Source organism: Hemibagrus wyckioides, linkage group LG04, assembly GCF_019097595.1.
Source record: "Hemibagrus wyckioides isolate EC202008001 linkage group LG04, SWU_Hwy_1.0, whole genome shotgun sequence".
Taxonomy (NCBI): domain Eukaryota; kingdom Metazoa; phylum Chordata; class Actinopteri; order Siluriformes; family Bagridae; genus Hemibagrus; species Hemibagrus wyckioides.
Window position 1 is genome coordinate 25,280,231 of NC_080713.1, and position 27,554 is coordinate 25,307,784.

A 27,554-nucleotide genomic window follows, 5' to 3' on the forward strand; every position below is an offset into this window, starting at 1 on the left:
GTTAATTAGCTTAACAAGCAGGAAAAAAGCAAAGCCATTCTCCAGGAGCGGCTTGGGAACCTGTGATTAATGTTGTGTTTCTTCCTCTTTTTCTTCTTCAAAGCCACTGAAACATATTGGCATTTTTTGTGCACATAGTGTTGCAGTGCTGACTGTTTGAAAACGAGCACAAAGGGTGTTTCTTCTTAATCAGTAGCATGCATGCTGTGACAAAAACCGTATCGTGACGCAGAGCGCGTAGAAAACGTGCCACTCTTTTGCGCCCTTCCCGGTTAAAACGGTGCCAGTCCGCAGTCGGCGCGCGTGCTATTCGTCAATCGTGTCCCTAGTTGTCCCGAAAGCGTGCGCGAGAGCTTCGGACTCTAGAGGTCTCCATCCTCCGCCAGCATCCGCAGCCGCACGCTCCAGTCCAAAGCATCAGCTCGCGCACTCGGACGAAAGGACAAAACGTGTTACGAGGGAACCCGAGAGCTTGAAAGAGGCTTTTCGATTCTATCGAGCAGGACGTATGGAAGCGTCCCGGGGACGCGGCTTGGTTCCTTAAAGGCGGGAGGAAAATAAGAAGAGGAGGAGGAGGAGGGAGATGGATTCGTCTTTCACAATATCTTAGATACACTGTCCTTGGCGCGCGGGTCCTAGCTACATTTTTTGTGTGTGCATTCCCTTATCCGAAATAGTGTTGCTTAATTGTGCGGGAGATCTGGCGCGCTGTAGCGCATTGAAGTGCTTTGTTTCCAACCCTAAAGGACTTCTGTCACATCCGTCCTGTGCCGCGATGTCTGCCACATTCCAGTCTTTGTTCCTTGGTGAGTAAATTTTTCCCCCCCAAAATGCATTTTCAGAAAGTGAATTCGTCTGGAGTGTGTAATCTGTGTGGGACAAAGAGATTTCTTTCACTGCACAGAGTCTGTTCGGTTCGCCAAGTGCTGGATCTGATGGCACGTACTGTGGCATTTTACTCTCAGCACTGACTTTCTGAAGTGATGCACAGGTCGATTTTTATTTTTCGTTTGTTTCCTGTCTTGTGGTGCATCTGAAATTCACAAGTGGACATTTATTTGGATAGTGCAGTTACTGAAGTGTGACTCTTCCCCACCACACACACACACACACACACACGCATGCAGGGCGTCTCATTTAGAAATCAACTCCAGATGCGTTTGTGTGCCGAAGCCCTGAGCATGAGTTTTAATATTTAGTGTCTTTTGTTTTCGCCGGAAACAAAGACAGCACGCGTCGTCCAGCTCCTGGTTTCTGCATTTGTGCATCAGTAGAGTGACCCAGGCAGCTCGAGCTCTCTGTGCGACATAAAGTGAGATGCGGAGCCGGGATTCAGAGAACACGCAGGGCGTTGCAGAGGAAAGTGTGCGACACAGTGCGTCTCGCGCCTCAGTTCGTATCAGGGGTTTTAACGCGTGCTGTAGGGTATTTAATGTTTTGTTCTAACACGTGGCTTGGTCTGTATGTATGGGATTGCTGTATTGCAGTTCTGAAATTTACTGCAGCAAACTTTGTCCCCCTCAGTAGTGTGGCTCGTGCCTCTGAAGGCCCAGTGAAGGAGTGGCTCAAACTGCTCTCATGTCCCCGCGATTTATGACACGCACTCTATTAAAATTCCTCGCGCGTTCTCTGCGGCGCGCGAAGGTCAAACACCTCCTGGAACACCTCCCGCAAACACACACACACACACACACACACACAATCACAGAGCTGTGGCAGGATGATCATTAAAAAAACAGGGTTGGTTTATTTTGTGTCCTCAGCGATGTTTCAGGTGTAGAGATATATGTATCACCGGTTCAGCGCGCGCACCTTGAGAACAGAGTAAGGAGGGGTGTTGATGTGTGAAGTTGTTGCGGGACAGGAAATGCACGCGTGCCAGTTCCGTTAGGGCACTCGGGAGCACAAACATAGACTTAATCTTACCTTGAATAATAATTTAAGGTCCACATTTGGACAGAATTGGACCGATTTAGTTTAAAGACTGATTAAAAACTACACCATCTGCACTTTCCCATGGAAAGATAATTACTTAAGGTTTAAAGCATGTGCCACCTCATAGCATCACCCTTTGATACTTTAATTCATAAAGTGTAGAGTTAAAAGTATTTTTTCTTTATTCACAAGGCAAAGTAAAAGAAAAATAAACAATGCTCCAGCCCACAATCAAGACTATAAAATATAGTCTAAATACAGTCTACTACCTGTTTCTAAGCATGTATTGTGGAAATATTTTTACAACAATTTATGTATTGATGTGGCAAAATATGGGCAGATACCTTGAGCATACACCTTTTGTCCGTTTATTATGCATCTTATGCATTAGTACCTTTAAAGCCTTTCCACAGATGTCCAATTATGTATTGCAAATCATTGAAAGGTATCCACATTTCCAAGTGAAAGACACACTTTATAGGTACATAGAAAAGGTTTAGTTTACAAGTTAGTGCCGTAGTACATTTTAGTGCCCCTTTTTCAGTACATATTATTAAACCTGTGTTCTGAGATACAGAACCCAGCTTCAGTTTACTGTATTGTGCTGTGTTTTTAAAGCAGTGCTGTAAAAATCTTGTTTCCTGTTCTGAACTTACTGAACTGAGTGAGTGAGTGAGTGAAAGAAGATACACTGAAATACACTATATTACCAAAAGTTTTGGGACATCTGCTTTACATGCACATGAATGTGATATGGAGTTGGCCTGCCCTTTGCAGCTATAATAGCTTCAACTCTTCTGGGAAGTCTTTCCACAAAGTTTAGGTGTGTGTTTTATACCATTCCTCTAAAAGTGAATTTGTGAGGATCTTGGACAAGAAGGTCTGGCTCACAGTCTCCACTCTAATTCATCCCAAAGATGTTCTATCAGGTTGAGGTGAGGACTCTGTGCAGGCCAGTCAAGTTCCTCCACACCAAACTCTCTCATCCATGTCTTTATGGACCTTGCTTTGTGCACTGGTCTGCAGTCATGTTGGAACAGGAAGGGGTCATCCCCAAACTGTTCCCACAAAGTTGGGAGCATGAAATTGTCCAAAATGTCTTGGTATGAAGCTGAAGCATTAAGAGTTCCTTGCACTGGAACTAAGGGGGCCGAGATCAACCCCTGAAAAACAACACCTGAATTCAATGATTTGGAGGGGTGTACCCAATACTAGTGTAATAGCAATATAGTGTAAAAATCTGGGAAGACAATTAAGAATAAAGTATTCTCCTATGTAATGAATCAAATTTGTGGTGCTGATTTCTGCCATTTCTAAATTATTTGATTAAAATGTCATTCATTCAATGGCTTTAATTTAGTACAGTTCATGAATCATGAATCAAGGAGAAAATGAGGAAAGGTGGATGAAAAGTAGATTTTTTGCTAATCTATACCAGAGTGCAGTGATGAATTCCTAGCAAATCTGAACGTGATGATGAATGAGAGTCTCGTCCTTTCAGAGAGGATGCCTGACTGCGAGTGAGCAACGCTAAATGACTGTCTAGCAGATTGTAATTCACTTCTCAGCACTGTAATGGACCAGTAATGAAACGCTTTTTTTTTGTGGCCAAAAGGTCACACCAGCTCTTCAGTCCTAGAGAAGTGAGTGGTAATGAACTTATGCACATATGTACATGTACGCCTGTGGAAACTGATAGACTTGGGACTAGCAGTACAACACTACTAGTGTTGTTTGATGGAGGATGACGGCTGGATCTCGTATCGGCGCACAGCTACAAACCGGTTGAAGAAATGCAGATTCGGGTTCTGCGCTATATTTAGCCGATATCCTGCGGCAGAAAGCAGATCTCAGAAACCCAGAGATGACAGGACATTGCGCACCCAGAGGTTATGAAGTGACATCCTGATGCTTTTGTCCCTGAATCACTGGGATATGCAGAGACGTACACATAGATATTCAAAGGGCGATCTGTCATTCACGTTTAATCAAGACATTTGAGATGGGACACATCGAATGTTCTGATATTACTTTTATTGTGTAGGTTGTGTCATACTGCGCAAGGACAAAGACAAGGTCTATCTATCCACCCATTTATAGGGCATGTGGTATATTACATAATCCCGTGTCCTATGTAGAAATTCAAGGCGTACATACCTGTTGAAATGTACCTTCATATCTCGTACATGTACATACTCACGTTTTTTTCTCTATACGTGCTGTCCTAAGTTGGCTTCCACATCTGGCTGCAAAGCGGCTCTGACATTCCTGAGGTTTTCCATGAGGTCCGTGTTGGGATCGAGCAAACACAGGCATTGTGAGTCTAGGATTCAGTGTTTCTCTACGCTGCACAGACTGCATCCTGCTTCATGGTTTCTTGCTGCTAATTTACATTTACCTTTATCCAGAGTGACTTACAATTTATTTCATTTTATACAACTGGGCATTAAGGGCATTGCTCAGGGGCCCAGCAGTGCAGTTTGGTGGACCTGGGATTCAAACTCTCAACCCCTCGGCATCTTTGGCTATTTCTATGACGTCTGCTTCGATTTGGTTATCAGAAGGCTTGCTTTTTCATGAAGCCTTCACTTGACTGGCTAAACCCAACATGTTCAGCTCCGTTGAACTTTTGTAGCCGAGTTTCACTGCGCTGTAACCATCATGCACAGACACAATGGGAATCCGGAAGGCTAAAAATGTCTGACTGTCCATAAATAACTCATTATTAATGTCCAGTCTTTGTTTGTAAGCCTTTTGGATGAGGCTAAAATCTGATATTGGTGGTTCTGTAGTGCTTGGTTTTTGGAAGTTTGTGTAACAGCGTATACAAGATAAGACAAATAAGATAAAATAAGATAAGCTACCATTTCCAGAGACTGCTTCAGATTACACAAGAGAAATGAATATAAATGAAATATTCTCTGTATACAAAAATACAAAAAAGGCCATAATAATAAGGCAATAATAAGGCAATAATATAATATGGCACATGGTATTGTATTGATGTACATATTGTGAATATTGTGAATTAGGGTACAAATTCATTGTATTTATACTGTATATTGGAAAGACAGGGCAGCTTTAAACCATTCTATCCCATTTGTACCATTTTGTCCTTCATCGAACACCACACAAACACAACTTTCCACTGAAATGTATAGCATGTAGATTTGCAAGCGGATACGCGGCGTAGGTGTCCTGACAGACTGAACATCAGCAAGGTTACTGATATGACTGATAAATCTCATCTTTTTCTACATCTCAGCACTGCGACAGGAAGAACACTTTGTATCAGTCACTCTCACTGACAGACAGTCTCTTTGTGACTGGTATTGTTGTGATGGGCAGGTTGTGTGAAGCTCTAATTAACCAGGTGCTGTGCTTTTATTCTTCTTTTTCGGTAGAACCGAGCTGTATGTCGTCCTGAATCGTTGATTTACACTGACAAGGACTTTAAATGCTATGCTGAAATCCACCGTGTTTAAAAATATAGCAGATTTCTGTGACACAGCTAGGATACAATGTTAAAATCAGTATTTGGAAATAATCATTTGGCACGGATGTGGTTTCATAGCGATGGAGAATATTCCATTGGAGAGGTTTCAATAATACATATGTTTTCACCATGTTGTGTATCTCTATTAAGGGAAAATGTCAGCAGTGAGAAGATGTAGTACGAGTGTATTTACAAAACCAGAGATCTATGATGTCAGAATGAAGAGCGTTCAAGTATATGGAGTATGTTTCAGCTATATAGACATTTAAAGGCAAGTATTTATTCCATAATGTATTCCTCCATGTTTATTTTAGCCATTAAATAAAGCTTAATAAAGTGTAATTATCCCTTGACTAAAATTAGTCCTTATTATTAGCACCAAGAACCCGAATCCTTTGTTGTGTACAGTGGAAAATGAATATAGTGTGCTGTGAATGACTAAGAAATGCCAAAGGGATCCAAAGTAAACTAGAGGCAGCTTTTGAGTTGCATTCAAAGCTATAAATCTGAGGCGTTTTTAGACCCAGCTGGCTAAATTACTCCCAGATTACTCTGTAGCTGACGAACAGGAACTGCCCATTTTCCTTCACGGTTAACCTCTGGCAGATGCTTGTGAATGGTTCATGTTTGCGCTAACTCCGAGCAGATGTGTCACTCAACGTAGCTCTGAACCTAGCTTTCTTTCAGAAGTTTTTGTTCATGCATGGAACGCTCCACTCCACCCCTGGTGAAACACACATTTCCAGTTTTATAAAGCAGCATCCGTGATTGCCAGACCCTGCAGGGTTAGGTAATCGCCTCTGTTATGCCCATCTGCGTTCAAAAGCAAAGTGGAATTCTGCATTATTTGCCATGGTAAATAACCATGAAAGTCAATGGGGCAAAAACAATTGCTGAGTCTTTTTTTTCTTCTTAATAGAGTCTGGTTCCTGGAAATCTCTAACACGCTGCCCGAAGCTTTCAGAGAGTATAAACACTTTGATGAGGGTCTTCACAGAAGTGCTGAGATTTATACAAAGGCAAACAATGACCAAATGTGGCGTGCATCAACGGCAGGCTAATCACAGTCTGGGTTTATCATGAGATATTCCAGCCAGTGATCAAGCACAAATAAGTGAAACATGTTGAATACCGATAGAGAAAGCCTCTATTCTAGTGCCTCGTGGTAATATTTCGCATCAAACTGCTAATGTTGCTAATAACAAATGAATGCTGGTAAGAGGCCAGGTAGCAGGATGTTTACGCGGCTATGCTAACACCTCTTATTCCAGTTGACTGGGTAAGCTTTTTGGATGAAAGAGGATCTCTTGTATCTTTAGGAATGTGTTTTTTGAGTAAGTGTGTCTATCCTTGAGAGCACTGATGCTGTGTATGAAAGCACAGGAGATTTACAGAATTGACTTCTCGTGTGTGTGTGTAGGTGTGTGGGGGGACTACTGAAGGGGGTGTGGCTTATGTACTTCAGTCTCAATAAAGTAGGCATGCCCTTTCTTTCATTTCCACTGAGGTGTGTCTTTTGTGCTTTATTTCCAGTGAAAATGTGTCCTTTTTGCCTCAGTTCCAGTTTCTTGCATTTCTAATGAATAAGGTGTGGTTTTAGGGCCACAGTTACACTGAAAGGAGATGTGGCCTTTCTTTCATTTCCTGCAAACGGGGTGTGGCTTTTGTTCCTCAAACCCAATGAATAAGATGAGGTCTATGTGCCTCAGTCCCAGTAAAGGAGTTGTGGCCTATCTTTCTTTACCAGTGAAGGAGGTGTAGCCATTGTTCCTCAGTCCCAGTAAAGTAGGTGTGGCCTTTCTTTCATTTCCAGCGAACAGGGCATGGCCTCTGTGCCTCAAACCCAGTAAAAGAGCTCTGGCCATTCTTTTATTTCTGCTGAAGGGGGTGTGGCCTTTGTGCCACAGTTTCAGTGAAGGAGGTGTGGCCCTTGTGTCACAGTCCCAGTGAAGAAGGTGTGGCATGTGTAATTGTCCCAGTGAAGGAGGTGTGGCCTTTGTGCCACAGTCCCAGTGAAGAAGGTGTGGCATGTGTAATTGTCCCAGTGAAGGAGGTGTGGCCTTTGTGCCACAGTCCCAGTGAAGGAGGTGTGGCCTTTGTATAAGCCTGCACTATATATGGTATTTAAACCATTTATTTATTTTGTTATTATCTAATTACATATGTCATAATGTACAGTCTTCCATAAGTATTATCATAGTTCTTAAAAAATATAACAGGGTCTGTCATTATAGTCTCTTTCACTCCAGCTGCATCTTAGTGAATTTTTGGCTCCTTCAGTATAAGTATTTTTCATAGATTTGATTGTTGCTCACGCATCGAGGACAGATACACCCCCGGTGCTGTGTGCCCCAGGGAGCATGCTGACTTGTTAGCAAGCCAGTGTCGGGTTAGAAACTGGCAGACAGGGAAATGGGGAGGAGGCTGGCGTTCTTGTCTATTTACAGCCCAAGAAGCTTTGATCTACACTCCCTGTTTGGGAATCAGAAAGGGTTCTCTGAGAAGGTGCAGTGATCTACTTGCACAGAATGGAAATAAAAGAGAATAAATAGACTGGAAAGGGATGATGAGGAAATAAGACACTGCTGGTGGTTTAACAATGAAATGCAAAGAACAAATTGTTCTTTGCAGTTCATGGATAGATTTCAACAGGGATGTTCAACTGGTGGACCGCGGAGCATATGTGGGCGCGGTAAAGTATTTCACTGAGCATCAGAAAAGTACTTTATATTTGAAATAATGATGAAAGCTCAGTTAGTTTTTAACCTTGCAGTTTCTGGAACAGAGCCTCTATTGTGGTTTATCCCATTGCATGCGTTTATGCTAATTATTTTTTGGCAGGTCATTGAATCAAAGACTAGCTACAGGGCTACATTAGTAGCTTTTCAGATTTCAATTGGACACATTAGAAAATCCTGCAGGAATAACCTGAGATTTCATTTTCATGGCTGGCTTAGAGAGAGAGAGAGAGAGAGAGAGAGAGTAGTGCGTGAGGGCTTACAGAATGCTGCAATGTCTGATGAGAAGTTCTGCTTTACCATGCACCTCTCAGTGCAATCTGTCACTAGATGATGGATTATCACCGTAATCGCACCTTCTTGCAGCAGGCGTCCTTACTGAGGGTGACTCGGAGCACATCGCTCACTCAGTAGCCTCTTTATTCAGCAGGGTTTCGCTCAGGTACAGCATAAAGCTCTTTCAGAGTGGAGACATCATCACTCTCTGAATTCACACTGAGGACATTTCTGTTGCACATTCACCAGGACGCATTCTCACATTTCTCATATGCAAGGAACTCCATAATCAGAAACAGATGTTTCAGTTGTGGTCATTCGTCGATTTCCTAGGTGAGTGACTCGAAGCTAGATAAAACAACAATACTCGTTGTGCTTCGGGATTCAGACATCGAACACACTGCGTTTCTTTTTACATCAGAACGTCTGGGATTAATCAGAGCAAACCTGAATGAGTGTTTGTTTTGTCCAGGATCTACAGATCGAATAATTAGCCCCGAACATGCTGAATTGATTACCAATAGACCAATAGGCAGGTTGAATATCATTTCTGAAACTTGTGACTTGGATAGCCTAAAGATCTCATGCTCACAAACAGTTTTATGTTGTGAACTCTCCAAGAATCTCACTTGGATACTCTGGAGTCACTGCTAGAATCATAACGATTGCCCTGAGCTCATTCCAGGACTCTTGATTCACAATATACTCAGAGTATATATCACCCAGACAAGGCCGATTTCTCTGGTTCCTCTCATGGCTCCTCCGTCATGACATCACTGGTTTGTCGATCAGTATAGATTTCTGTAAAGCTGTTTTGTCCATCACTCAAGTCCAATTGGAAATGTGATGAATTCTGCTCCAGATGTCTGCCTTTTCTTGTTGTTGTTTTTCTTTCTGCTTCAAACAGGAGGTAAATGATCTGTATTGGTCCACTTAGATTTGCAGTGTCCTTTGTGTCTCAGTCACTGAAAGAGGTGTGACCTTTCTGCTTTATTTCTAGTAAAGTAGGTGTGGCCTTTCTTTCATTTGAGGTGAATGAGGCATGGCCTCTGTGCCTCAGTCACAGTAAAGGGGGTATGGCCTTTGTTTCAGAGTCACAGAAAAGTAGGTGTGGCCTTTCTTTCATTTGAGGTGAATGAGGCATGGCCTCTGTGCCTCAGTCACAGTAAAGGGGGTGTGGCCTTTGTTTCAGAGTCACAGAAAAGTAGGTGTGGCCTTTCTTTCATTTGAGGTGAATGAGGCATGGCCTCTGTGCCTCAGTCACAGTAAAGGGGGTATGGCCTTTGTTTCAGAGTCACAGAAAAGTAGGTGTGGCCTTTCTTTCATTTGAGGTGAATGAGGCATGGCCTCTGTGCCTCAGTCACAGTAAAGGGGGTGTGGCCTTTGTTCCAGAGTCACAGTGAAGTAGGTATGGCTTTTCTTTAATTTCAGGAAAATGACGCATGGCCTCTGTGCCTCAGTCACAGTAAAGGAGGTGTGGCCTGTGTTCCAGAGTCACAGTGAAGTAGGTATGGTTTTTCTTTCATTTCAGGAATATGAGGCATGGCCTCTATGCCTCAGTCACAGTAAAGGAGGTGTGGTCTGTGTGAAATGATGAGGTCATGTTCTCTTTAGAGTCTGGTTCCTCTCAGGGTTCCTCCCTCAGGTCATCAATGGCTTGTTGATCAGTATAGATTTCTGTAAAGCTGTTTTGTCTACAAATCCAATTGGAAATGAGTTGAATTCTGCTCCAGCTGCCTGTCCCAATTCCACCCTAAACAGGAGGGAAATGTTCCGTATCGGTCCACTTAGACACCTGCTGCACCTTTCCATCTGCAACAGGCTATTAACTCCACTTGCAGGACACTCCACCGGGTGTGTTTTACCCTGCATGTTGGACTGTTTGCATTGCTTTGGGCTACAAAGCTCCTCATTTCAGAGAGAGAAATACGCCAATGTCTTTTTCTGTCTGCTTTCTGCCTTTTAATCATTCTCTCCTCTGCTGGCTTCGATCCCCTGTCTTTCTTCCTAAAAACTGATGTTGCCATGCTAAGACCACATGCTACACTCAGACCAGTTAGCATTCAGCACTCAGAACAGTTTTTAAAACTGATAATTATGTAAGGAATGAAAGACTTGTGTATAAAGGGTGTGTCATTAGAAGAAAATAATCAGCAACAGGGTGGTATGGAAGTGAGCTGTGGCCTGACGAGAAGCAGAGTTACTCTTATCATCTAGATGTTGACTATATTTCAATTACAGCTTGTCCGAAAGCCTTTGAATCCCTTCCGCAATAAAAATTCCTGAATTATTATAGAATGCATATATAATTTAATGATGTAATAATTAATTAATGCCATGGAGCAATGCGAAGCAAGTCCCTTAGTCCCTTGTTCTCTGGGTTTAAGCAGCAGTCATTCCCTCACTAATCTCTCTTTTATTTCTCTACTGATGGACAAAGGCAAAAAATACAGAGCATTGCTGTGGTGAGTGTTTCTAAGCATTGACACTGGAGACTCCTAGAAATGCTAAATAAATGTTTCTCTGCACTGCATACCCTATGTAATGTATCTATGCATTATTAGTGATGTAACATACAAATCCATGTGAATTAGATGTTAATACAGAAAAAATATCCTATTAGAACGATAGAAACCTGTGATTTGCTTTGCTGGGTAAGAGGTAGGTTTACCTCTAGGCTATTCTCTGTTCTGGAACCAAGGTGGTGGAATAAACTTAGATGTCCCCCTAGATGTCCGTACAGCAGAGTCACTGACTGTCTTCAAACAACGGATGAAGACCTACTTCTTATTTTCCCGATTTCTTTTATGTATTGTGGTATGTATTTAAAAAAATCTTTCCAACACAGTTTTTAGACTGATGGTATACTAAGTCTGTGACTTATTGAACCAGTGTTAATGTATTCATTGACAGAGACTTCAAAGCACTTTTGTACATCGCTTTGGATAAGAGCATCTGCCAAATAAAAGAAATGTAAATTTAAAGCCAGATATACTGTTTACTGCTGTTAAAATAAATAAATAAATAAATATAAAAATATAAAAATAAATAAAATAAATAAAATAAATAAAACAATAATAATAATAATAATAAAAATAATAAACACCTTCACAACAACCAAATTTTAGAATATTTTTTATATGTTTTGATCACTGTTTGCTAAATTAAGGATACTGACACTAAAATCTTTGCTAACTGCCACATTGCTCACGCTAAGCATTTAAAGGCAACTCGCCCCACCGACAAGTGGCTTAATTATCAACTCCAGTGATGCATGTTTTTTTTTTGCACACAAGAGTCTAAAAAATAGTTTTCGAGCATCGCTGATCGATTGCCAGCCTGCCTTCAATTAACGCCGCTAACACGGCTGATTACACCGATCTGCAGCACACCGGCTTAACACAGTGCTTCAACCTTTAAACCTGCCGGCCTCCACACACTCTCGCTGGAAGAAGTTTGTTTGCTTAGAAGATTACGGCTCTCAGTCAGGTGCTTTAGCCATCATAGTACCGTGAGCAATGCTCTAATGACAACCGCTTCTCTCTTTCACCTTCCTCTAATTTTTCCCCTTCTCTGCTCTCTGGAAACAGTCCCACAACAGATGGTGCCTCACGGTTTTTTTCTGTTGTTTTTTCTTAACAAGTTGTTAAGATCGAGACTTTATGCCACCATGCAGATATGCATTTTTTGCGGTTTAATGTATCATCCATGTCACTGCTTTCAATATACATATATGTTTGTGTCTTTTTGTAAAGAAAAAAGAGAAAAAACAATGTGGGAGCAGAAATGTGTAAGCTCCTGATATGGCTGGTGTGTCTCAAAAAAAAAAAAAAAAAGGCTTGAGCTCTTTTCTGTTGTTGTCATGCATGACTGAAACACAAATGCTCCAGCCTCAAGTCCTGGGAGACAAACTCTGTGTTGTAAAGCTGCAGATTTATTTGCTTTAGCGATAAGCACATCCCTGTTTTGTTCCGCAGTAGCCTCGCAGTAGATCTTGTTAGCGTTATCTCCGTAAACCAACCTGGAAACTTCTCTACAAAGCCTGCTGACTAGAAAAATATGTTTTGCTGTTTTACATATTCACAACTTAATGGTACGTTCAGATTTAAAGCCAGAACTGCTTAGGCTCTGTTCTAATAAGAAATGATTAGCATGCCATGCTTAACGTAATCCCGTATTTCAGAAACACGGCACATGAAATTAGATCAGGACACGTAATTTCTCTCTGACTGTCATTTTGAAAAGAGGGGAGAGATTTCCAGAGTCCACGCTTGGCATGATTTGCTGGCAATGCTCCTGGGGTTGAAATAGAAGAAATGTGCTACATCTGCAAAATGTCGCTTTCAGAATAATTAAAGAGTGAATTATTTCAAATATTTCAGCGTACTCTAAAGATCCCAGGAGCATTCTCACTGCCAAGGATCATTGTTATTTCATCTGACGTTTACTGTTCATGTGTTAAATATTTGTGCCTTCCATTACCAGTATAACATGAGCCTAGTCTCAGAGGCAGTAAAGCTACGCTGCTGCCAGGCTATGGGGGGAATGGGGCAGTGAAAAAGGAGTAGGTTAGTGATGGAGCAGGTTATTGATGCTTTCCTGACATTCCTGATCAAAGCTATGTGCTAAAGAGGCTTTAGCGTACAGGGCCGAGCAGAGAGATGCTAGTATTACTGCCAATAATTGTTGTTTGTCCTTAACTTCCCCCTGTTCACGATCACCACAAATTGTCCGATCCACACTGGTTTTGATTTTAGCACAGGTTTTGCACCGGATGCTCTTCCTGACGCAACCCTCCCATTATATTATTTTATCCGGGCTTGTGAATGGCACTGAGAGTTAACCCCTCACTGGCTGGGTTGGTTCCCTGCCCAGGAATCGAGCCAGGGCCATGCTGGTGAGATCGCTGTACCACCAGGGAAGCAATGAAACTATTAATAAGACTACTATAAATATTATTAAAATATTTATTAACATAGTACATTTATTACAATTATTAATCAGTATTCATCATTTTGTTTTTAATATTTATTAAAGCAAATTTGGAAGCAACTTTCATACATCTATTCAGCTCAAAGTGCTTTAAAAGAAATTCTAAATAAAGAAAAAAAAATGTAATAAAAATTCTAATAATGAAAACTTGCAGAAATGATGTCATTGTGATAAACAGCAGTAACAAATTGAAAAGTAGGGAACTGTATCTCTAAAAAAAATTAAAATTAAATATTTAGGAAATTTAAAATATAAAAATTCAATAATTACCCTTAAAATGCCCCCCACCCCCTTTTTTTTTTGCAAATCTCATGTGGAGCAGGTTCGTGACCACGCCTACTTTTGTCCTCACACAAGCCACGCTAGCTTCATGCAGGAGCCTGCTCACTGAGCCTCATTCAGCTGCACTCCTCTGGCTAATCGAATGAAGCTCATCAGGCAAGGCTTCCTTTTCATTACAGCTCTGATCTACAGTAGGTGTCTTATAGTCAGTATGTAATAAGTGCCATAATGTCATTTGCAGCTTGATTCATTTTACTGAAATTACTATCTTATTTTTGTTACACAATTTCTGTATCATTTACGAACATGAACTACTCCAGTACTTCGAGGATTATATCAGCATAACCCTGGGAAATTTGGATCTGGAGCCTCCCATTTTTCAAAATGACCAGATATTCTAAAGATTTGGGCCAAGACAATACACATTCAGACAAATCCCTCTTCGACTCACGTGCATAGAACATGAATCGAGATTACATAGAAAGTCATTATGTATGCGTCTTCACTAGTAGGAGTTCCTCTCTACTGAGAGAGCATTGACCAATTACAGAGGTGTCTCATTTTATTTAACAAAGCTAAAATAAGTTACATTGCATGTTGCATGGAGGTAACACGGTACCTACCATAGTGACAGTCAGTGACTTGGCTGTATGGACACCTAGAGGAAGTTCATTCCACCACCTCGGTGCCAGAACAGAGAAGAGACTTGACTCTTACCCTGAGAGATGGTGGGACCAGTCAAGCAGTGCTAGTAGATCTGAGACAGTGAGGTGAGGAGAGTTGATTGTTCATGGTTACCAGCTGTGCCCGAAGGTGGTGGAGCAGGAAGTCTTGTAGCCTTGCAGCTCTGTTTTTGACCCAGAGCTACAGTTACTGAGCTCAGAGTTTTGTATGTTCTGCACTTGTTCATGTGGGTTTCCGCCAGGTTCTCTGGTTTCCATTCCTTCTGAAAATATGTCAGTAGGTGGACATGTGCTGAATTGCACTAAATGTGAATATGGTGTCCAGTGGGATGGTATTTCCAGGGTGTGTTCCCGCATGACACCCAGTGTTCCTGGTATAGTCTCTGGATCTAGGGTGACCCAGGCCAGGACGAAACACTCATCATCATCGTCATGAACATCATCATCATCATAATCATCCATCATCGTATCTTGTTGACCCTGAAGTGATGGAAATGCCCTGGAGGCTTGTCGAAGGCAAGATCTCATTTCCTACACTTTCTGAGCTTCACAGCGTAGATTCAATTTGAAATCATTTAACATTTCAGTTGCCTTCCATGGACTTGTGTATTTTCCAATCCTCGAGTATCTGACCCAGTAAAGTGGATTGGAAGCTGGATTCAGCTCGGAGTATTTACTACACACTGTCTATTATTTATTCATGCCACAGCCAGACCTTGGCATGCTTCAGAGAGCGGCTTTACCTACAGCTCTCATTCACACCCCAGAAGAAAAAAAAAGGCCTCCTTGTACAGGAAAGCGATTTCACATTTTTCTCGCCTCCCTGAATGCTTGTTTTTTTGTCTGATAAACAAACCGAATGTGAGCGTAACGAAGAGCGAGTGCTGTGTAACTCTGATCCCTTCTAGGCGGGAACAATTCATGTTTCGACGTTGATTGTTTACACTGCAAGCAAAGTTCGGAGATGAGACTATAAAACAGGTCCTCGGGCCCAATTAAATTAGACGGACATCAATTACGGCACCTCGTATGCCGACGGCCGGCTCGCAGCGGTGTCATCCCGAGGACGAGAAGCACACGAGGGTGGCAGGCTAATGCGTTTAAGGCAGGCGCAATTAAAAAGAGCGAGCTTCCCGATAACGACAGGCTTAGAGTTGCTCAGAAGGGATTAGAGAGCCGAGCTGCCTGTCTCAGAATGCTGCGGCTTATCTTCCTGCTCTCGTCTGCGAGCTAATGAACGGACAACTTGGCATTCTGGGCAAGCAGGGGCCTCGTTAACTACAGGCACACAGGTAAGGATGATGGGCGGAACAGCATATCCAGAGATCTGTCAGAAGACTTGTGTGCGTTGGGTGTGTGTATGGGGGGTGAATATGTGTATCATATGTTTCATCATAGGCGTGTGTTTAGTTTTACTGAATGACATCAACAAAAATAATCAAATCACTATATATACACACTAATTATATACATTCAATCAGATCGATTCTGAATTTCAGGAGAATCTCTATTAGAAGACACTTTATTTTCACATTTTTTATCATCCAAAACAATGTTTTCCAATAATGTCTTTCTATAAGTGGTGCTTAAAAGCAATACATCTACATTTGTACATGCAAATACATTTGGAATAGCCTCGGTTTGTACAGTGTGTGCCTATGGTAAACAATTTCTAAGCAATAATTTTAACTTTTATTATTATTATTTATAAGTTAAAAAAAATGAAAATAAATTTTTGCAAATTATTTAATAAAATTTAACCTTTTCATAATTACTAGGAAAATTCAAAACCTAGATATAATATATTATTATAATATTATGTGCTTGGATTGTAATATATATTAAAAAATATACCACATCCTGGTCTAAAGTGGATATGGTGAAATGTTATTTATTTAATAATTATAATAATAATAATAATAATAATAATAACAATAATAATAATATAAATTTTTATATGTTTTATATTTTATAAATTATTATTTAAGGTTTTTTATGGAAGAAGTCTCCAAGTATCAGCATTTTGAAACAGAGATAAACCTGGAACCTTTTTTTGCCACTGAAAACCTTTGAAGACTTTATGGTTTCTTGAAAAGCTGCATTTTTTTTGTCTTAATATGTTTAAAAAGAAAAATAGAGGCTGCTGAGTGAGTAAATAGGTGTTTATAATGATAACAGGAAGTACATTGTTTCACGGATGTTCCCCAACATTAACAGAGGATAAAATATAAAATACCTTGCTTTAATTCATAAAAAATTCAATCTTTACCCTTTTCACTGTCAGTGTTTGTCTCAGTAGGAAAACTGAACAAATCCATTTGTTACACTGAAAAGCTCAGAGTTATTAGTCTCTGTCTTTGTCTCCTCCCGGATGCCCTCAATGCCCCAGACAATGATATATACCACTTCTCGGTTTACGTGATCTGGATCAATACCCAAAATTCCGCTCTGCTGTGTACAACGATAGGAGCAGGCCTCGGACAGGAGTGTTTCCTTTTCCAGGTCACCTGGAGGGCATGGTGACGGGATACTGAAAAAAAGCACCTTTGTTAGCTACAGCTGTGAGCGTATCCGTCATGGTCAAGCCAGAACAAGAGTGAAGTGACTTAAAGTGTGTGTGTGATTTCAATTGGAAAGATTCAGATCCCTTTGAAAAGCTATGTATACAGATCTAGCCTTAAAGTAGCGTAGCAGGGTTTTTTAAGACAAGGACAATCCACACTGACCTCTTTCTCTTTGCTCGATCAAGTGTATCGAGCGTCCAGCACGAGTCCATGTGTGCCGTTTCTGTCCTTTAGAGTTTCATCTGCCTAATGAGGGCTAATTTTCCGCCTGTTTCAGAAGATCCAACAACACTAGAGGAGACTGATGAAGCAAGTCGATAACACGAAAGCAGCATATGATGAAACGAAGAGAAATCAATCTTGAATTTTCTGCTTGATTTTTTTCCCGGTGCTTGAGATATCGCAGAAAAGATGCAGGTTTGCCCTCTGCTAGCTTTTAACACGTTTTATACTCTGTACACTGCATTGAGTAGCCTTATATTATTTACTTATACTAGTTAAAGTTACATAGCCTTTATTTGTCACATGTACATTACTACACAGCGAAATTCACATATCCCATCCTTGGTGTTTGGGGTCAGAGAGCAGGGTTAGACATGATGTAGCGCCCCTGGAGCTTTGGGGGTGAAGGGGGTGGTTGGGGGCCTTGTTGAAGGGCCCACATGTTAGCAGCTTAGCAGTGCTGAGGCTTTAACCCCAATATTTTGATCAATAACCCAGAGCCTTAACCACTTGAGCTACAACCACCCCAAATTCATTTAACAAAGGTGGGGTAGGAGGGGAACTCTGATAGATCTATATGTTACAGTGAAACTTCACAATTTATTAGAAAAAATTTTAGTCCTCAGTAGCACAATGGCACAAATTAGATCTTGCGAAAACCAAAATGGTGGACATGAAAATTGCCTTTCACTGTTCCGATAAATTCTTATCTTGAGCACAGCCAATGAGATATCATCATCATCATCATCATCATCATCATCCTTGCACTTGAAGTAACTGTTGGAGTTCAATCTTGACCACTGCTAACTCTTTACCCCTGTTTTTCTCCCCTCAGATATGTATTTTCTTCATTTCTCCTTCCAGTCCTTTCCCCCACACTCTGTCACCCACTATCGATTCCACTCACAGCAATAGGGAGCCGGAGAGAAAGTGTTTAACGTGTCCTGTCCAACAGGCGAGCGTTTTGATTTATCGTGCAGCGCATTATCATTTAAATGCATAAGCACGCATGCAGCTTGTGGAAAGTGTATCCTGGAACGCAAAGCCTACATGCTGGGGTTTTTTTCTGCCTGAGCCTTTACTTGGTTTTCCACAGGCTGGAGTTTGTCCTAAGTAATTTCAGAGATCGTTCATATCAGCTTGCTATTGTCTGCCATATTGCTAGCTGATTGGTCATAAGAAAATCTCATTACAGGGATTCTTTTGTGCCATTGTGCGGTTTCGTGAGAAGGGTAAAAATAAATGAGGTTTACAGGAGATTTATGCTTTTATAGGGTCTCAGAACTGGACTGCTCTTGCTGTAAGGGTTGCCAACTATCACATATTCACACCAAAGTCTGATATGTTGCAGTCATACGATGGAATGTGAGATGGTTTAGTATCATAGCAAGAAATTTAACAAATGACTTAGTATTAGAAAAATTCCAAAAGTAAATTTTATAAATTCAAGAAAAGAAAAATGAGTATTTAATACATTTCTAAGACACTGGTTCCTAATATTATGATAATAAACATACTATTAAATGCATTAATAGGAAACTTTTACTAGGAGTCATTTATTTAATTAGTGACAGTGACTTATTCTTTATTGTAGTAGTAAGAAAGTCAACATTAATTAGTACAGGAGTAGGAAATGAGGAAATTGTTTACTATAGTAATAAACAAATGCATATATTAATTAGAGAATTTGATATTTTACATATACTTTAGTACAGACTTGACCTAATATTTCCAACATTCTTGTCTTCAGACACCATTTCAGTGAAGACGTGAGTCAGTGGGTGATGATGCTCAGTGTTCCATAGTTGACGCTAGGACATTGGTGCGTCAGAGACGTCATGCCTTTCCTTAGTGTCTTGCTTTGTGTTTTTCTGCCCCGAACCCTGACCATGTCCACTGCAGGAGTGTATATATTAACCTTGTTCTGGATGAAGGATGGGGACATGAGCGCTGGTGTGGAAATTGTGCCCCTCCCTATTTAATGCAACAAATGTGTGAGTCAGCAAGACCCGGGCCAATCAATCTGTTTACTGTGGCAGAGAGGAGCAGAGTTGAGAGGGAGGAGAAATGATTGATTCATAGCCAACCTTGTCCTTTGTGCAAGTTTGTGCTTGTGTAGAGAAAAAAGAAAACGGGTTGTGTTTTCATCAGACAGCAGGAGTGTGTACAGTATCAGTGTGTGTGTGTGTGTGTGTGTGTGTGTGTGTGGTGTTTTTTGGATATCTACTGAATGTGAAAATGTTTCTGTTCTCTGGTATGCAGTGGAAGTCAGAGTGTGTATTTGCAAAGGCTCTTATGAGCACATCAAGGGACGGTCGAGATCCAGCCTGTGTTAGCTTATGAATATATTCGACCCGTGCTGTTCGGAGGAAGAAGAAATAATCTGTAGACTTCAAATCTCTTTTCATGGGTAAAATGAACTCTTTTGATTCGTTTGCTTGGCTTTGATGTTAAATTGCACATGATTAGAAAAAGCAATAACACTTACTGTGGGATGTGGCGTAGGAATGAAAACATCATCATCATCATCATCATCATTACTGCAGTGTCTTAAATGGGAAGAAATCCTGCTGTGGAAATAAAAGATAAAAACAAACCCTAGGCATTGAGAAATAGCCTGAGCATGGACAACACTGAAGTAGTGCTAAATAAATTGATTAACAATTATATAAATAACTAGTTTCGTGAACACTACATGTTATCATGGGTTTTTTTCCAGCTTTAGTCGACATATCCAGAACTGTGTTTTCTCCCTCTGTTTGTGATATGTGTCGCACAGTGTTGCAGATTTTAGTGGCTTTGAATCGAACCCGTGTGTGTGTGTGTGTGTTTATTCTTCTGATTGGGATTTGTTTGTACAGGTGAAAACACAGCATCGCTCTGGGATGAGAACCGAACCATCTGGATTGAGGTGCTGGAGCAAAGTGCTCTAGCTCCAAGACAGTTCTTCGAGGTTTTGTAAATTCTCTCAAAATTGACACAACAACCAAGAACACTGTGTATTATGGATTATTCATATTGCAGGAAGTGTACTGAGCACTTTAGAGCTAAGGGCCTTGCTCAAGGGCCCAACAGCAGCAACCTGGTGAACCTGAGATTAAACTCATCCTTCTGATCATTAAGCCAACACCATAAGTACTGAGCTACCACATTTCCAGAAAATAAATAACAGAAAGAAATGTTTTAAATGAATCAATTATATAATTATGATTTATTATAATTTGTTTAGCTTTCCTCCCTGCCTTTCGCCCAATGTGTGCTGGGATAGGCTCCAGCAGATCCCCGTGACGCTAATTAGGAATAAAGCGGGTATAGAAGATGGATGGATGTTTAGCTTTCCAGCTTTGTGTTCTGTCTACTCTGCTGTTTCTACTTAACAACGTTTTCCAACTTAGAAATGACCTATAAGTAAATGTTGTGCAACCAAATCGCAAAGGAAACAATTTCACACTGATTTTGATCCTGCAAACGGAATTCTGACAATAACCACATCTCCCCAGGGTCCTAGTTCAATCCTGACCTCAAGTTGTCTATGTGGAGCGTCACACAGACAACTTCTTCTCATATCCATGTGGCTTTACTCCGGTTCTCTTCTCTCCTCCCACCGCACAATAACATGGCTCATTAAATCGCCCTGAATGTGAATGAATGTGTCAAAGTGGATACCAGGCTGCGTTCCTGCATCACGGTCGAGTGTTCCTGGGACATGCCCTTGGCCCTGACCAGGATAAAGCGGATACTGAAGATAAAAACCGAATGATTGTAAATGAATTACACTGAGAGCATAAACACACAAAGGTTTCATTTAAACAGACTAAAGGCTGCTTCGCAAGACAGGCTGCACCTGTCTATAATTCTTTTTGCATCTGTTCTCCTTTTTTCTTCCTCATTTTTCTTGCTTTAGTTTTGCTTGTGAAAGAAACGTGTGAGATAATCAGATAAGCTTGAGATCAATAACCATTCAAGCTGGACATCAGTTATTTTATTACGTCTGCTTCTAACATGGCTCTCTTACACAGTTTGTGTTTCTAATGCATTTACACACACACACACACACACACACACACACACACACACACACATACACACACACAGAGCAGTACAGAAATAAATTCATATCACTTTCCTTTCCCTCGCTGTAATAAATTCCTCAGCTGTCCGGATCAATCTGGATTCCATCATTTTTTTCTCCACATTTTTTTCCCAAATAATAATACAAAAAAAAGCCCTTCCTGTACGGGAATCAATAGCATGTGTGGAATCAGTTTTTCTGGCTCACAATCAGGCAACAGAAACAAACTGCCCATCCTCTGCTCTCTTTCATTTTTAATCTGTTACATTTTTAGACATCTGGTCTGAAATGTTTTCGGCTACAGGCTGTTATAGGTGAGTTGGAGTTTAGATGAAATCCAATGCATTTTTAATGAAAACAGTTTGTTTTCTCCGCTTTAAATATGGAGTTTTTCCGGGTCGGATCGGCTTGCCTTTAATCCTGTAAGAGCTTGTGTCTTTCAGACGTGAAGTCAGACAGGCAAGATCTCACATGTCATACCTATTCACCTAATCTAACGCTGAGAACTCTAAATAATTGTCATGAAAATAAGTGGGATTTATTATTCAATAATTCAATCTCATTAGAATTGCTTTCTTTTAGAAATATTAATAAATTGCCATTCATGCACTTAGTTGTATGTCCCTGTTCATACCCTGTACCCCTGAGGTATTATTATAAGGTGACATACATTTAAAATCACTTTGTCATCCGATATCATGGAGAACAACAAAGAATTTTCCAACTAAAGAGATACAAACGATTGTTAACCTTATGTTAAAAGAGACATGTTGTTTTTGTACTCATTTTCATAAAGGGTGCCAATACTTTTGGATCTCGCAGAGGAGTTTCTCTACATGTTTTCGTGTTACCGATCAAGATTTCTAGACTTTAAGCGAAAAAAAGTGTCTTTTGACTCAGCAGGTTGGAGTGTGCAGCAAACTGCTGTATCTTACGCAGTGCAGAGAGCCTCAGTTAAACTGTTACACACACACACACACACACACACACACACACTGAGTTCCTGCTGTTAGTGAGAGGAACTGAAAGCAGCTGCAGTACAAGATCACTGCATACTGGATGAGCTCTAAATGTAAATGATACGCTACTGAACCTTCAGTTCTATATGGCCTTGGAGGATTTGTGTAAATAATCACATGAACCACGAGAAGCAGAATGATTCTCCATTCTGATTGGTCAGACAGCACTGATACCTATATGATTCAATACTCAAGTCAATACTTTTAATTCAATACTTTTATTGTCATTTGGACCATATACAGCGGAACCTCTGTATGCAAATTTAATTGGTTCTGGAGGCGAGTTCTTAAGGTGAAAATTTGTATTGCGAAACAAATCTTTCCATAAGAAATAATGTAAATGCAGATAATCCGTTCCAGCCACGCAACAATATGACCAATATGACCAATACGAAGCGTATGTAAACTGTATGGCTGCTTACAAAGACCTGACCCAAGCCAAGCATTCCATGTCAAGGGTCCTCACAGGATGTCATGCCACCAAGCTTGGGCTAAAAATATAACAGAGCATTCACGCCACCAATCTGTCAACAATAAAACACCCGAAAAATCACCTAGCTTTTGAAAGCATGCTAAAGGCAATGTCGATATCGTGGGTTGACTCTTTCCAAACAGCTTTTGCTGACTGAAACATTTTTTGTAATATTCGTAAACTCGCTTCGGTTGACGCAAACGTTTTTGAGCGGCTCCCAGACGTATGCACAACTTAGCTGGCGATCAGTTTGGTTTGATTTGTTCACTTGCCGAAAATGCTACGTATACTAATGCAAATTTTTTGACAAATTTTCATTCTTAAGCAAAAATTCGTAAGGGAGCGCATTTATATGCCAAGGTTCCACTGTATAGCTGAAGCAGTACACAGTGAAATGAAACAACGTTCCTCCGGGACTCATAAATACTACGTAAAGACACACAGCTACAAAAGACAACACAGAACTAGGAACTGAAGTGTACAATTAACCTGTTCACAAAAAACAATACTATACAATGAACAAAATAGCACCCAGCAGTATACAGTCTATATGTAAACATATACAGATGTACATTTAGCAGAAGCCCTTATCCAGAGCAACTTAGCTCAATTGAGGGTTAAGGGCCTGGCTCAGGGGCCCAGCAGTGGCTGTTCGGCCAGTGGCTGTTACCCACTAAGCTTCCACGTCCCCAAAATATGACATCAGCAGTTTATAGCAAACTTATATAACTAGTCTATGTAAGACTTTAGTACAATACACAGCTTGCAGTGAAATGAAACCCTAGCTTGTGCATATAAATAACTAAAAAAAAGAAAAAGAAATGAAGAAGTAATAATACAAAGTAATCAGAAAAAAAGAGCATATTGTTCAGAAGAAGCAGAATATTATTAAGTTCCAGCTACAAATCAATTCACAGGTTTATATTAAAGCACTCTTTCTAATATACCATCATTTCTATAGTAATTCTATACCTTACTCAGAAACTTGTGTTGAAATGGTCACGTTTTCTCTGTGTGTTTCTTTAGCATTTGTGAAAGGAGACTAAAGTTTTACTTGTTAGATTTTGTGTTAAGCTTTAAGATGTTTGACATGTGAAAGTGTTCAGGACAGAGGAATTTCCGTTTCTGCAGTTTTTCGGTATTATTAACTTTAATAGAGAGAGAGAGGGAAAAAAAAGAGACTAGTAAAGGAATGACTGTTTATCATTGATATAATGGAAGCGATATGAATTTCTGGACGTTCCACAACATTAAATTTCCCTCTAAATGGAGGGTGTAGCTTTGGAGGACTTGCTGCCTGAGTAAGAGCAGCTCATGCCTTCGCTTTAACACACAGCTACATTATGAAGAAAAGGAAATATTTGCTTTTGTCCTATATTTAATCCTTCTTTTTCACTCTAAAATTGATTTATTTCTTATTTTATTTTTTATTTTTTTGCCTTTTTCCAACAAGCAAAAAAGTTATAACTAAGAAGAAAAAAAAACCAAAACTAATATATTTCATTTTTTTTATTATTAATACACAGGTACTGGAGTACTAGTTTAATTCAAAATCTCATACTAAGTGGTAGAGAAGGATCAGGGTGATACTCTATCATTTATTGTAATATATAGACGTGAGAAATAAAAAAAAATTATAAATAAATGAATAGATAGATAGATAGATAGATAGATAGATAGATAGATAGATAGATAGATAGATAGATAGATACACACACAGTGGCTCAGTGGTATATAAAGTATGGTGTAAAAACCAGGAGAAAGTGATTATGAATAAAATAAAAAGTCCTGCAAATAAATATACCAGTTTTGTAACACAATATAAAGATTGCTCCATCTCTCTGTCTCTCTGGCTGCAGATCAGATCTGTTTGAGAGTGTGAGGATGCTGCAATGCCCAGGTGAAATGCTGTTCCCGGTAATCACTAATGTCTGGCCTGCTTCCTTACTCTTACCTTTCCTTATTTCAGGCTTTATTGTCCTGTAAAGGTCATTTTTTTCCGTCTGTATTCGTTTAGAGAGGAATTTGTTTCGTAGTAAATTTGTTTTTCTTGTTGATATTGAGATCATTTTGAACTGGAGTGTGAAATGAGATGTTAAATAGTGTGCAGCTTTTTTTGTCAGTAGCAAGTACTTGTGAAAGTAAGTTTTACAAGGTGTTAGAAACAAACGGAAGATGTATTAATGTGGAAACTATCCACTGAACACAGTAGTAATATGTGCTAAAGAAAGAGCAGAGTTTCACGTTCTCAGTGGAAGTGATACTTCCTTCTCAGACCTCTCCCTTTCTCCATGACTCTCTGTTCATTTCCATATTGCACAACACAGACGCCGAATCACTGTGTTTCTTCCCAGCCGTCTATCGGCTGACAGGGAAACCACACACACTCTTTGAAGCCGTACTTCTATGTTTCCCTTTGGCTGTTTCTTCCCTTCATCTGCTTCTTCGCTCCCATCCTTTACTCCTTACCAACCACAGGAGCAGCAAACAAACCCTCTCTGAACTCTGCCAGAGTCCTGTTCTGAGTCTTTGTAAGCAGGGAAGAATGAATCTGAATATTTCAGCAGCAGAATCCTCGAGACACAACCGTCCCTGGTCTCTCGTGTGCCTCGTCTGTCCTCCCGCAGTTCATCAGCTCGCTTCATTTGTGGGTAAACGCAGCGTGCGCAAACCTATAATTAGATTCAGGATGCGACACTGTTAACCACTGTAAATAATGAAATGAGCAAAATAAATAAATATGTCATCGAGCAGGCATGCGGAATGAGAAAGACTTCGCGTGACGTTCTTGTGTCAGGAGCAACACTCGGTAACGATGCCGTGACAAGGCTAAGCTGGCTTTGATTGGGGAAAAATGATCTTATCGAATGTTTCTCGGGACAGCTTCCAAACCTACACACACAAACACACATGCACACACACACACATGCACAATAGGACTCAGTGCATGATAATGAACTGCTATTTAGCAGCCAGTAATGACGCAGCCTGGGAGAGCGCTCCCTGTATTTGTGTGATTAGCGAGAATGCTAATTTGGCTTCTAACAGCCTGGATGACCCCGTTTTTTTTTTCTCTGAAGCTCCTCCGGCTTGTTCCTATCCTTCTTCCAAACGGTCGCAGGTACGTTACTGAGGTACGACAGGAGTTTTAGCTCCTCGAGTTTTCAATTAGTGGCATGGAGAGAAGGAGAAGCTTGAGGGTGTCAGTTGTTATTGTGCCATTTGTTTACCAAAAAAGAAAAGGATTTTAAAAAATTCTAATTATTTCAGAATGAATGAATCGGATTGACAGAAATTCAGTTGTAGAGGTGATGAAATCAAGCAAAAACTCCCCAGGACAGCATGAGGGAGAGACGCTGAGTAACTACAGATCTATAACATCTAATCGAATCGGTCCACTAAAGCAAGGTGAGGCTGGTTTTTGGACCGTGCAAATTTTTAGGGTATCCCATCCACAGCAGGAGAAAGTGAGTCATGAGTATAGAACGCTCAGATCTGGAGGGTGAGACGAGTTGCAGCAGTAGAACTAGATCAGGAACTGGCATCACATCAGGCAGTAGGAGTACACATGAAGCTCGACACCGAGGGAGAACAGAATATTACATACCATCTGCTCGTCCTGCAGCGGTTTAAAAGGGTGCACCTTGTGATCAGAGTGCAAGCAGGGACTCCAGCAGGTCCGGTTATTTTCATTTTCTTGATAGCTGGATGCCCGGGCTGCAGCACTCTATCCTGCTATCTTATAGTGATAAAAACACTCAACACAGATGTCAATTCAATGCTTAGACTCTCATTAAGTAGAAGACCATGAGAAAATCAACTGATTTCATTGGAGCACATAGTCTCCGACTTCCAAGACTTTAATATTCTAGAGACGACTGACGATAGATGATAGATTCCATAGTTGTTGAGTCAAGATCCGTCCAGGTTCTGTATCGTTTATCTTACACAGGGTTGCAGAAAGACTGGAGTCTATCACAGGGGACTTGGGGCACATGGCAGGGGACATCCTGGACAGGGTGCAAAGCCATTACAGGACACAATCACACACTACAGATAATTTAAATCTAGGAGACCAGAGTGTCCTGAAGAAACCCCTGGAGCATGGGGAGAACTACACACACACACAGCAGAGGTGGGAATTGAACCCACAACCCCAGAGGTGAGAGACAAACACACTAACCACACCCCCAATTTAAAATCGACTAGTTTAATTCTGTAAGATACATTTTTCTGCATTTATTCAAGGAGGCCAGGCTTCCCATGAAGTCTCGAAGCAGTCGCCTGGGCCAGATACCATTTAAGCAGCTAAAAGCCTTTGTCTGTTTGCTAATCAATCGCATCCTATTAACTTTATGAGACTGAGACAGAAACGCAGAGCCAGAGAGAGAAGCCTGGAGGACAGTCGAGGTTGCAGAGTAGCAGTCAGTCCGAGTCCGAGCTCAGCCGAGGATTATAATTGAAACGGCCGATAAGGAAATGATACAGTGGATAGTGATCAAAGAGATTAAAACAAAACACTGCGGCGAGAGCGAGAGAATAGAGGAATTAATTATATTTCCGACTCTCTGCATTCCAGAGATGGCGAGAGCTTACAGACAAAACGCTCAGGACTTAAAAGCCCGCTTTATATAAAGTGAATCCATGTGTGACTTGATGAACTATGAGAAAAGTGATTCAGATCATTAGCCACTGTTTTTAGTAGATCTCTGTGCTTTCGAGTGCCGTGGAGCTGTGGAATGAGACCATTTATAATGAAATCATTTCTTTCTTTCAGACTTTTAACTCTTTCAACGTAATAAA

At 40.6% G+C, this 27,554-nt stretch overlaps 1 protein-coding gene across 1 annotated transcript in view; it reads left to right on the forward strand.

Annotated features, from left to right (window-relative positions):
* The first annotated feature begins 378 nt into the window (after positions 1 to 378).
* Positions 379 to 27,554, forward strand: part of clmpb (CXADR like membrane protein b) — an 86,987-nt gene continuing 59,811 nt past the window's right edge. Inside the window, exon 1 of the mRNA XM_058388105.1 lies at positions 379 to 806. Coding sequence (XP_058244088.1) covers positions 776 to 806 — 31 coding nt within the window. The 5' untranslated portion in view covers positions 379 to 775. The remainder of the gene's footprint in view (positions 807 to 27,554) is intronic.